The 13,069-nt window shown below is 34.1% G+C and overlaps 1 protein-coding gene across 3 annotated transcripts in view; it reads left to right on the top strand.

Moving 5' to 3' along the window:
- Positions 1-13,069, top strand: part of RERGL (RERG like) — a 32,973-nt gene that overhangs the window by 7,108 nt on the left and 12,796 nt on the right. For 2 of the 3 annotated variants that reach the window (XM_074325966.2, XM_074325965.2), the window contains exon 2: positions 12,815-13,031. In XM_074325966.2, coding sequence (XP_074182067.1) covers positions 12,980-13,031 — 52 coding nt within the window. In that variant the 5' untranslated portion in view covers positions 12,815-12,979. The remainder of the gene's footprint in view (positions 1-12,814; positions 13,032-13,069) is intronic. The other variant, XM_019744705.3, reaches the window with a different exon arrangement.

The raw sequence follows: 13,069 nt of genomic DNA, 5'->3' as shown, positions 1-13,069 counted from the left end.
GGCACCATATATATATATATATATATATATATATATATATATATATATATATATATATATATATATAAAATTATAGTTGAGAGAACATTCTACTTCAGTCTTCAGGTGTATAGCATGTTGGTCAGGCATCTACACAGTCTATGAACTTATTCCCCTGATAAGCCCAGTGCCCATCTGGGACCTTACATAATTTTTACATTATTGATTATATTCCCCATATTGTATTTAATGTCCCCATGACTACACTGTAATTACTAATTTGCACTTTCTAATCCCTTCACCTTCTCCCCCATCCCCATCCCCTCCCATCTAACAACCATCAGTTGTTTTTTCCCCTATATGTCTGAGCCTATTTCTGCTTTGTTTGCTTATTTATTCTGCTCTTTAGATTCCACATATAAGTGAGATTATATGTTATTTGTCTTTCTCAGTCTGACTTATTTCACTTAGCATAATATTTTCTAGATCCATCTATATTGTTGCAAATGGGAAAATTTTATTCTTTTTTTGTGGCCGAGTAATAATCCATTGTGTAATTTTACCACAGTTTTTTTATCTAATCTTCTATCGATGGACATTTTGGTTGTTTCCATATCTTGGCTATTGTGAATAGCACTGAAATAAACAGGGGTACATATATATATTTTTTCAATTAGTGTTTTGGATTTCTTTAAATAGATACCCAGAAATGGCATTGCTGGGTCATAGGTAGTTCCATTTTCAATTTTTTGAGGTACCTCCATGCTGTACCAATTTGCAATCCCACCAAAAGTGCATGAGAGTTCCCTTTCCTCCACATCCTCACTAACACTTGTTGTTTGCTGATTTATTGATGATAGCCATTCTGACAGGAGTGAGGTGGTATCTCATTGTGGTGTTTATTTGCATTTCTCTAATGATTACTGGCATTGAACATCCTTTCATATGTCTGTTGGTCATCAGTCCTCTTTAGAGAAATGTCTCTTTATGTTCTCTGCCCATTTTCTAATTGGGTTTTTTTTTTTTTTTTGTGTGTGTGTGTGTGTGTGTGTGTGTGTGTGTGTGTGTGTTGAGTTGTATGAGGTTTTATATATATATATAAACACATATATAAACACATGAGGTTTTATATATATATATAAATAAATTTTGGATATTAACCCCTTATCAGATGTATCATTGGCAAATATCTTCTCCCATTCAGTGGGATGCCTTTTTATTTTATTAATGGTTTCCTTTTCTTTGAATTGTTTTCTTTTTTTAGTTTGATGTAATCCCACATGTTTATTTTTTCTTTTTCCCTTGCCTGAGGGGATATATCAGTAAAAATATTATTAAGGGTAACGTCTATGGCTTCCTATATTTTATTCTAGGAGTTTTATGGTTTGGGGTCTTACATGTAAATCTTTAATCCATTTTAAATTTATACTTGTATAGGGCCTAAGAACGTGGTCCAGTTTTAGTTTTTTGCATGTATTTGTCCAGTTTTCCCTGCACCATTTGTTAAACAGACTGTTTTCTCCCCCCATGTAAATTCTTGCTTACATTGTCATAGATTAAATGTCCATGTAAGTATGGGTTTATTCCTGGGTTCTCTATTCTGTTCCATTGATCTATATGTCTGTTTTTATGCCAATTCTGTGCTGTTTTGATTACTGTAGCCTTGTAGTATTATTTGATACCAGGTAGCATGATACATCCTTCTTTGTTCCGATTTCTCAAAATTGCCATGGCTATTCTGGGTCTTTTATGGTTCCATATAAATTTTGGGATTATTTGTTCTAGTTCTGTGAAAAACATCATTGGTAATTTGATAGAGATTGTGTTGAATCAATATAATGTTTTAGGTAGTATGGACATTTTAACTGTATTAATTCTTCCTTCCATGACAGATTTGCCAATTGTTGATATATAATCAAGGGCTACTATTTAATGCCTCGGAGTCTGTTTCCCATCTGTAAAATAATTTTAATAATAATTTGCCTGCTCATTTCAACCGGCTTACTGTATAGCTCTCTGTTACTAATTTTTTTCCCTCCTAAAAATGAAACATAGGGGTTTGGTATACAAAAAGCTTAGAGGTCACCACTCCTTCCTAAACAAGCTGAAAAAACGGAAAATTCAACAATTCTTCTTAGATCTTTGAGAAAAATGAGGTCACAGGGCAAACCACTGCACCAAGATGGGAAAGACAGACAGGAAAATACAGAGAATCACAACTTACCAGAACAGAAACCCAGGACAGAAGCTCGGTGGGGACCGAGTGCTGGGATAGGAAAACCTGAGCTGTAGTTGACAAGTTGCTGGAGGCTGTGGACAAGTCTGAAAGCTAAAATCTGCAGGGAGACCCAGACAAGAGTGGCCCCTAACTTTTGTGAGTTTTACTTCCAGGAGCTCTACCAGATACAGTGAATATAGGTAAAAATCTCCCTGTGTTTCTGGCAAGGGGAGGGGAAAGGAACCATTTTGAAATATGCCAGAGTATGTACATACTCTGTTCTTCTTACCAAGGCATGCCATTAGGAAAAAAACCAAAACAAAACAAACTACTTTACCAAAACCTAACGTGCTGGGAAGGCACATTAAGAGATAATAACTAAGGATTACATGGGCACTATAAGTGAACTTGTCAAATACCAGAAAGTTTTAAAACATTTATATAGTTTATAAAAAGTGAAACATATCTCCAGAGAGATACCCATATTCATACTGATATCCAGACACTCTTGTTTTTCCTTTTTTAAAACTGGGTAATATTTCTGAGATCTAAGTAATATATTTTTAATAAGTTTAGTAGCTATTTTAATGATCAGCTTACTCTCAAATATAATGCATGTTGAAACCCAAATTATCTTTCCTTCTCATTTTCCTCACTCTCTTAATAAGACACCTCAATATTGCAGACCTGAAAACTTTTCATCATTTGTGACCCACTCTGTTTCTACAAGCAAATTTTCAAAAATGTTACTTAGAATTGCTTATTTATTTTCATTACCAGTGATCATTTCCAGAGTTGTTACCGTCTATGGCTGTCCTGAGCATCTTTGAGCCTCTTTTATTTCTATATATGAATTCTGTCCAGATTCGACAAGACTTGATTGAAGTATTAAAGCTCACACATAGTATCAGTGATAACTAAGGAACAGAACACAACACCCTGGACTAAAGAATATGCTTGGTTGGGCTGGAGTTGGGTATGTGGGACCCAGCCCCCGAGATGAGTCCCTGAAGAGCAGCTGGCCTGTGTAGGCCTCAAGTCCAGTGGAGAGCTACTGCTGAACTCTAATTCCCCAAATGGTCACAACTACAATTTTAAATCTGGTGGACAGGGAACACTGGGAACAAATCCAAGCTCTTAGGAATCAGACTCGTGTTGGAAATGGTTTTTAAAAATATGTCCAAATAGGGCAGAAAACCAACTGAGGCATTGGTAATGTGGAAAAACCGTTTATTCTTCTCGGGGAAGAGAATTGTCAACATTGTTCCTTGATATATTTTTTGTGAATGTATTTTCAAAGATTCCTATAACAAAATATAGTTCCCTTTGCAACCTGTATGGAAGAACGTAGCTAAATACTTTCATCATTGAATAAGGAAAACAAGTCTGAGGGGGACCATGAGATTTACAGAGATATCCAAAGAAAATTCTGCTTCAGATTCTCATGGGAAGGTTTCTGTTCTCAGCTGGAGTTCCTTTGGGAAGAATTTAATTATTAGACTGTCAGAAAACAAGTCTTTGCTTAGATAAATAGAGACAAATGATTTCTCTGTAATAAAAGTTATAATAAAATCTTGACTATACATCTCACCATCTATCAAAATAAAAATCCAGTAATTAACCCTGGTTTGATTGTAGGTAGTTATAATTGTCAGCCAACAATAAATAAATGATTGGAACACCTACTTTATGTTAAGTACTATGCTATATATTGTAGGGCTATAATTTGTTTTTAAAATTGATTTCTGTAACATTTTTGGTTATGTTACACAGCACTATAAACTGATAAAAGTAATCAGCTTCAACAATGCTAAAAAAAAGAATCACTTAGCTTAGGAAAGTGATATCTTAAAGCTAAAAGACAGCATGGTGGAGTAGAAAGCACATTGGGGTTATGTATCAAAGAAACTGTTGCTTAAATTACAGCTTCTGTTCGCTGAGACAATTTTTCTGGGCTGCATACTTAAAACCCCCCACAGAGCCATAGTATCCATGTCCTGAAACTAGGAAGAATATGATCTGTAGTAACTACTTATGGGTTTGTTAAAATAAGCAAAAACATTTTATTTAATATGTTTTATAAAATTTCTGAAATATGTAAGGCACTTTGGCTTAAAAAAAAAAAAAATCCGAAAAACCAAATGTGGAAAAGTTTATGTAAACAGTTTTTATCTTTGGCTGAGATCAAAGTGGAATATTTTTCAGAAAATCTTTCACATATCAATTTGCAATACCTGTCATAAACTTAACTCTGCACTGAAAGTTCATTGATAAGATGAACTGTTTGTTCCATCAGCTCTGCGTTTTTTCTCACTAAGTGAGACTTGTATAGCCAATTCAGTACTGGACAGATTCCATTAACAACCCTAGTGGTATCTGAAACTTAACATGTCTCAAAATGGAAACATCTGCTCCTTCAAACTGCTTCTCATAGTGAAAATAACAAAAACTCAGTTAAGTATACCACTATCAACCTAATCACGTAAGTCAGAACTTGGTACAGTACTCATCTAAGGTTATTCTGTCTCTCCAATCATCTCTCCAGACAACAAATCACCAAATCTTGCTGATTTTCTGATTTTTATTGGCTAAGTATTTCTCAAAACAATTTTTTTCTTGATCTCATTGCCCCTTTCCTCAGACCCTTTGGGAGTACTACAGAGCTTTCTAACAGGTATTCATCCTTCTACTTCTTCAGCTTCCTTTGATTTCAGTGTTGCTCTACATCCAAATCATGTTTTATATTACGGTAGTCTCCTCTTAACACGTAGCGTACGGATCACGAGAATCTTCGTTTTTTTTCTGAGCCATGTGTTAAGGACGGATAACGAGAATTCTCGTTTTTACTGTTGACTCTTTTTACTTTGCATATTTTATTGAATTATTTATAGAATAATTATTTATAGAATAATTTATAGAATAATTTATTTGTAGAATCTATTATTTATAGAAAAATAATAAATGACATAGAAGCATTTACGCTTTAAAGAGAAGAGTGCATTTTAAAGTAGTTTCTTTTAAAAACCTGCCGGAACAGAGGGGTATGAGGGATTTAAACCCCGCCGGATGCAACGTTAACTGCATTGGAAGCCCCCAGTGAGTGCCTAAAACCGCAGATAGTACCAAACTCTGTAAACAATGTGTTTTTTTTCCTATACATACATACCTATGATAAAGTTTAAAGACTTTTCTTTGACATATCTGAATTGACAGCATCACTGCTCTTGTACTTTGGGGCTATTATTAGGTAAAATGGGGTTACTTGAACACAAGCACTGTGATGCTGCAGGAGTCGATCTGATGGACAGTTACTCAGTGACCAATGGTCAGAGAGAGTAAATAGTGGATATACTAGACCAACAGATGATTCAGGTCCCGGGTGTGATAGAGTGGGACAGGAGATTCCATCATGCTACTCAGAATGGCACACAGTTTAAAACTTATGAATTATTTATTTCTGGAATTTTCTGTTTAATATTTTCAGACCATGGTTGGCTGCAGGTAACCGAATGTGTGGAAAGCAAAATCATGGATAGTGGGGGACTACTGTACTTTCCAGACCAGAGCATTTTCTAATAAAACTTTATTCTCCTACTTAAAAATTCTTCTGACTCTGGGTGATGAACATACAATGGGATTTATAGATGATGTAATACAGAATTGTACACCTGAAATCTATGTAATTTTACTAACAATTGTCACCCCAATAAATTTAATTTAAAAAAAAAAAAAAAAAAAAAATTCTTGGTAACTTCTTATGTCCTACAGGGTAATGTTTTTAGCATGCCATACAGGCCACCATGGTTTCATCTTGTAAATAAGCCCCAGTTCCCACCATTTCCCCTTCTGCCCACAAGAAATGCTGTGGTGTTTCAACGCCCAGTATCTATCATCCACTTTCTATCTTCATGATTGTGCTTAAGCTGTGCTCACTGTCTATAATACCTTCTCTATTAGTTTCCTGCAGTTTCTGTAAAAAATTACAGAACATATGTGTTCTTTTACAGTTCTTCAGGTCAGAGGTCCAAAATTGGTTTCACTGGGTTGAAACTGAGGTGTCAACAGGGACCTGCTCCCTTAAGAACCCTGGGGGGTTCTTTTCCTGGCTTCTTCCAGCTTCTGGTGGCTGTCAGCGTTCCTTGGCTTGTGGCCACATCACTCCAATCTCTGCTTCTGTGATTACATTGTCTTCTCCTCTTCTTCTGTGTCAAGTCTCCCACTGTCTTCTCCTTATGAGGACACTTGGGATTGTATTTACAGCCCACCTCAATGATCTAAGATAACCTCTCCACCTCAAGGCTCTTAACTTAATCACATCTGCAAATACCCTTTTCCCATATTATTTAACACTTACAGGTTCCAGTGATTAAACAGGAACCGATATCTTTGGAGGCCATTATTCAGCCTACTGTACCTTCCTTTAGAATTTAGCTAGGTTTCTCTTAGCTGTGCACCTCTGACACCCTCTTCTTACCTCCATTTGTACTTGTTATAAACATGAAATCTTCCTCACTAGAATGAAAACTCTTCAAGGGGAAAGGATGAATGACTTTGTTCATTTTCCTTAGCCTGGTTATTTGGCACATAGTAGGCACTTAATGTGTATTTATTAAACTTTCGAAATGAAATCAAGTCTGTTCTTTTGTCTGTTCAAAATGGATGACTTACACACTGGGAAAGAACCAGAAAAATAACACATGCTTATCTCACGGTCTGGAGCACCTCAAAGGCAGTGTGCCTTGCTTCATGACCCTACCTAATGTAATAATACAAATAAAAATAGATCGCTTTTCAAATGCTGGTTTATTAGTTCATTTTTTATGATGAAAAATTCTAAGACACAACTGGCCAATGGGATTATATGGAGCACCCTATGTCAGAGTACCATGCCAGACAAGAATTATGTCCCACATTCTTATCTGTTAATGTGAAATTTCATCTTATCACCACCACTAACACTTGCATCTGTGAATAAAACAAAATTAAGATATACTTTGTTCAGAAGAAATGTCAAATAAAAAGTTAGGTTATCACCTGTGGTGATTCCCAGTGTGTCACACCTTTGTATAATCCCCTCCCCTTGAGTGTAGGTGGGACGTGTGACTTGCTCTAACCACTAGCATATGGCAAAGGTGATGAAATATCCATCCTGTAATATTGTTACAAGATAAATATATACTATATGGAAATAGAAATGTGTTTATATATATATATATATATATATATATATATATATATATATATGTGTGTATATATATATATATATATATATATATATATATGTGTGTATATATATATATATATATATATATATATATATATATATATTTTGCACACCAGATCTATCATCTATCTATCTATCTATCTATCTATCTATCTATCTATCATCATCTATCATCTATTTTTGCATCTATCATCTAGCATTCATTAGGAAGACAGCTCTCAGTCACTGGCTTTGTGGAAGTGAGCCGCCATGTTGTGCAAGGGCATATGGACAAGGCCATGTGGCAAGGAACTGCAAGCAGCCTTTAAAACCTGAGAGAGACCTCTGGCTGACAGTGAGCAGAAAAAGAGGAACCAGAGTTCTATAGCCACAAGGAGAATAGAAATGGCTTTTACCAGTAGGGCTTCAGAGAAGATCACAGTCCCAGGTGATACCTGGGTTGCAGCTTAAGAGACCCTGAATCAGAAAATCCAGCTGACCTGTGCCTCCTGGACTTCTGCCCTATAGAAAGTGTGAGATAGTAAATATGTGGGTTTCTTTGTTTGCTTTTTTTCTCTTTGTCATCTGCAAACCTTCTCTTCTTTTTTCCTATTTATTTGCTTATTTATTTACAATTAAATGTATTGAGGTGATAATAGTCAGTAAAATTACATAGGTTTCAAGTGTACATTTCTATCATACATCATCTATATATCACATTGTGTGCTCACCACCCAAAGTCAGTTCTCCTTCCACCACCATATATTTGACCTCCTTTACCCTCTTCTAGGACCCCTTTACTCCCCTTACCCTCTGGTAACAATTAAACTATTGTCTGTGTCCATGAGTTTTTGCTTCTTCATTTGTTGTTTTGTTCCTTTGTTGCTTACAGTTTTATATCCCACATATGAGCTAAGTCATATGGTTCTCGACTTTTTCTGTCTGACTTATTTCGCTTAGCATGATAATCTCAAGATCCATCCATGTTGTCACAAATGGTACTATTTCGTCTTTTCTTGTGGCAGAGTAGTATTGTTTTAAGTCATTAAGTTTGTAGTAATTTGTTACATAGCAATAACAAACTAATGCAGGATATAGCTTTATTTGTAATATAGAATTGGCATAAATGTAAGAGAGTCATTGCAGAATTTTAGAGTAGCGAAAACCATAGAAGAAAATACTTGGAATAAAGCAAAAATGAAAAAAAAAATTACTTACATTTTCTCCACATGAGAAAGAAAATAGAGGGATACCTGAGAAAATAATAATAACCATGCTTTATACTTACGAATATAAAGAAATGGCACTCTAATGGGCACAGCTTTTGAAAAAATAGCCAAGGAGATGGGGTAAGAAAAAAAGCCTAATATAAACATGTATCATAAACTTGTTAGAATAACATCATGTGGCTAAAGCACAGATGATCAGAATCTTGCAAAAATAATGAAGGGGGAAAATCTGTTTCACATAAGAAGTGGGCAGGGAAAGGAGAAATCTGTGGTGGATGGGAGAGTGCTATAGTGGAAAGACTGCAGGCTTGGTGCCAATGTGGCTGCAATATTTATTTATTTATGTATATAACGCTGAGCAAACTATACTTTGAAATATTCTATTAAAGAAAATAAAATTTTTTCTTGGAAATTGTGTTAGTTAGTGTTTTCCAGAGAAACAGAGCCAATAGGATCTAATTTATATTATGTTATAGTGTATATTTTTATATTATATTATTTTATATTGTATCATATTATATTAAAAGGAATTGGCTTATGTGATTATGGAGGCTGAGATGTTCTAAGATCTGCAGTCAGCATACTGGAGGTCCAGGAGAGCCAATAGTTTAGTTCCAAGTCCAAAGGCCTGAGAACCAGGAGAACCGATGGTGTAATGTCCAGTCCAGAGGCTAGCACAATCGAGACCCAAGAAGAGCTGACGTTTCAGTTTATGATTCAGGTTTTTGGGAACAGAAGTGAAGTGCATCCCTTCCAGACTAGATCACCAAAACCTCCCACACATGATTTTTCATGTTCTTTCCCTTTCCACCAACCAGATGCACGACATTTGGAAGCCAGGCTTTGAAGATGTTGAAATAGAGCTGTTCCACAGATCAGGAACCCTATGTAGTATATGTGAGCAGGAAATATGCTTTTCTTCTGTTGGAACCATTACATATTTTGAGGTCTATTAATGATAGGCTTTCAAAGGAATCATATATTTTGTTTATTCAAGTCTACCTAATTACTGGATTCAGGTTTAATTCTGAAAATGTAATTTTGGAATATTTATTTTGAAGGGTAATGAAAGGAGTTGAGAGAATATGAGTAACATATCCTTCTCACATCTGCATTGCTCAGCCTTTTAAACTCATTATTTCTGCAGAACTTGCACTCACTGAAGTAAACCACGTGTTGCTCATTCAAGCGTTCTGTTAGAGCAGCTGTATTACAGAAGGAAAACTGTTTTTGAAGGCCACAGTCACTTTTGTGCTATTGACCAACTTCAAGTGATTAAGAAAGAGCTAACTAAAATTTAGCCCACTTACTAACCTTTGATGAAAACTAAAGTAGCTTCAAAGAAAATGATTAGTGTCTATGTAAAGACTGACATAAATTTTTCAAGAATATAAAAAGGGTGAATAACTGAGTTGTAATTACTATTAGTTATCATGTTTCAACTATTATATTCATAGCAGGAAACTAAAACCTTATGAAAGAATAAACAGCTCAGGAATAATTTAAAAGAGTAAAATAAATACTGAATCATTACCTTGAAAAGATAATTGCAATTATAAGTATACGTGCTGAGAAAAATTAGCAAAGCCATTCAATTATTTAGTCTCACACATGCTTTGAAAAACCTTTGGAAATTGGTGAGGTATTCATTTTTCTTTTGCAAAAAAAAATAATAGGCCCATGAAATTTAGTTAATTACTAAATTACATATTGAATAAAACATTTCTTTAGAATATGATACCCAACTAAAAGATTATCTTTCAAACCTTTTTCTAAAGTGATTTAGAATTACAAAGGCATAACTGTCATAGGTCAATTCTATTAAGGATATCAACTGAGATTTTAAATCACCTGAGAATGATATAAACACCTTCACATTGTTGAATTGCAACTTACACACACATGCACATATCATATAGCAAAAATAATATATTGCCTATTACATTGAAATAGAACAATACTGGTCATAAAGGTGAAGTTAATTATGATGGGGGTTATATACAGTTATGAATTCTACTGCAGAAGGTTTCAAACTTTATCTTTTTCTTTAAGTTGAAATTAATGTATACAGTATTTAAATACAATAGCAGCAAATAAGAAAACATCTTAAAATTTAATATATATATGTATATATATATATATATATATATATATATATATATATAATAGGTATATATATATATCTGTATATTCATTCATAGTTATTCAAGATAGAATCAAGTAAATAACCCATAAAGTAACCCATATGTAATTTCATCTTAAAGATATTTGTTTTTAAATAAATTTGCACAGTAAAGGAAACCACCAATAAAACAAAAAGGCAGTCTACTGAATGGGAGAAGATCTGAGAAAATTCTAGGTAGTATAATAATATGTTTATCAGAATATTAATGTTTAGCACTCTTTACCTGAGACAGAAAAATAATATTAGCACTTCTATTTCTTAGAACAGTATATGCATAGTTATATTATTTATGTTCAGGTTTATATAACTTCATTCTATTCCAACATCAGGCTGCTTTGTCATTAGATTTACTTTTGGAATCCAAATGGAAATAGGGAGGAAGAGGATATGGTGTAAGATGCAGGTATCTTGATAATAAGCATTCATATACTGTTTTCAACATCATGCATGTTAGTTATAAAGTTGAGTTTTTCCTCCCTATCAGTGAATTGATTAAACTTCTTAGAGACATCACTCAAAAGTTTCTTAAGAATAGAATTTCTCCAAGTAGAGGAAAAAACATTCAATTTCACAGTGTAATAAATTAGCTGGTAAACTTCCTTAAAAAACCATTCTTATTATTTTTAATATAGCTACATAGATTAAAGAGAGAACAGAGTTTATTTAAATTTTTTTTAAATAACTTGTAATAAAAAGAAAAATATAAGTTTTAGTTGTTACCTTCCTGATTGCACAATTTGTCATACTCTGTCTTGCCTTGTTTTCTTTACAGGCTCTGTTTCTTCTTTTAGAATAGAAATATCTCCCTAATTCTCAATCACTTTTTCTTTTCACTCTATGGGTCCTGCACATGTTTCAAGCGCAACATAGTTTTGAAGACCTTTCAATCCACTGCTTTGCTTTTCCCAGCTTAGAGCCCTATTTTGGCAATGATTATGTTTATTATAATTCTAATTGTTTTCATTGTTCTCTTAGACTCCATCAGTGCAGAAAATTCACTATTGAATTGTTGACCTTATAAACCCAATATAGCTTTAATAAAGAGCAACAATTAATCAATGCTTGTTAAACAAATGCATTTAAAAAAAGCATATTATTCCTGTGACTGACTCAGCCTGGAAATAAAACTCCTTCATATGTGCTTCAAAATTTGCACAAAGGTTGAGTTCTTCTGTTTGTTGTTATACGCTTTTCTCAACTCTCAAATTTACACATATATAGATGTGGGGAGAAAAGGGAAGACAGCAATGTGAGGACTTGGAATAGTAGGGAAAAATGACAAAGAGAAGTATGTAAGTCATCATTTTGCATATTAAATTTACCTCTTTATTTTATAGCAGGAAAGGATTGTGTCACAATACCCCTTACAAATTTTCTTTCCTTTTTAAATTTTTTTTTTCCTGATTCCAAAGTAGTACATAAGGAAACATGAGTTTTCTGATTTTCGCTCTTTAAATAACGTGAGGCTGATTGCTTTATTTTTCCCCCGGAAATTTTACTGTTGTTTACTTGCATACAATTAAAAGAAAAAAATAAAAAGAAAGAGATGTTTCACATTAATAAAGGCATTGGAAAGGTGAAACGCTGCAGTGCCCATATTTTTCCTTGAGAGCCTCATATGACTCAAAAACATTCATGTACATGGCTGTAAACTAATATATCCAGGTGGCCATCCTCTTCCTTTTCTCATTTTTTTTCATGACTAACTTAACGTATTCTCCCTTGTCTCAGGTATTAATGAAAAAGTGAAAGTAATCCAATCAAAATAAATTTACAGGAATGTTCTTCATTCTCTAAAAACTCCTGATGAAAGGTGATCAGTTTTCTAAGTCCTAGGAGAAGGTAGATTCTAGGTACACAGAGGATTGAGAGCTAAGCTTCTCTTAAAGTCTTAACTATTGGCTTACTAAGCCTTTGTGCCTAAATAGTAGCTCCAATGTTTGTTTGTTTTTTTCGTATTTTTTTTTCTTTTTAATGGCATATGTTCAAAACTACTCTAGGAAAACATTTTTTAAAGTCATTATTGGATGGTAAGAGTATGAGGCGGAGTTGACCTTAGAGAACTGAGAGTTGGATTACTTTTTTAAAAGATTAAAAAAACACATGCTTGGCTCAAGTCAGTATCGCTCCAGAAGACAGGACTTACCAAGGAGCAGAAAAGCAAGATGAATGATATAAAGCTTGCTGTCTTGGGTGGTGAAGGAACAGGCAAATCTGGTGAGTGGTGATGTTTTCTATGGCCGGTGTATAGTTAT

This window comes from Rhinolophus sinicus, chromosome 1 (assembly GCF_057876585.1).
Source record: "Rhinolophus sinicus isolate RSI-liver-muscle chromosome 1, RSI-T2T, whole genome shotgun sequence".
Taxonomy (NCBI): Eukaryota; Metazoa; Chordata; class Mammalia; order Chiroptera; family Rhinolophidae; genus Rhinolophus; species Rhinolophus sinicus.
Note: the sequence above shows the minus strand (reverse complement) of the source record. Positions and strands in the feature narration are given on the sequence as shown.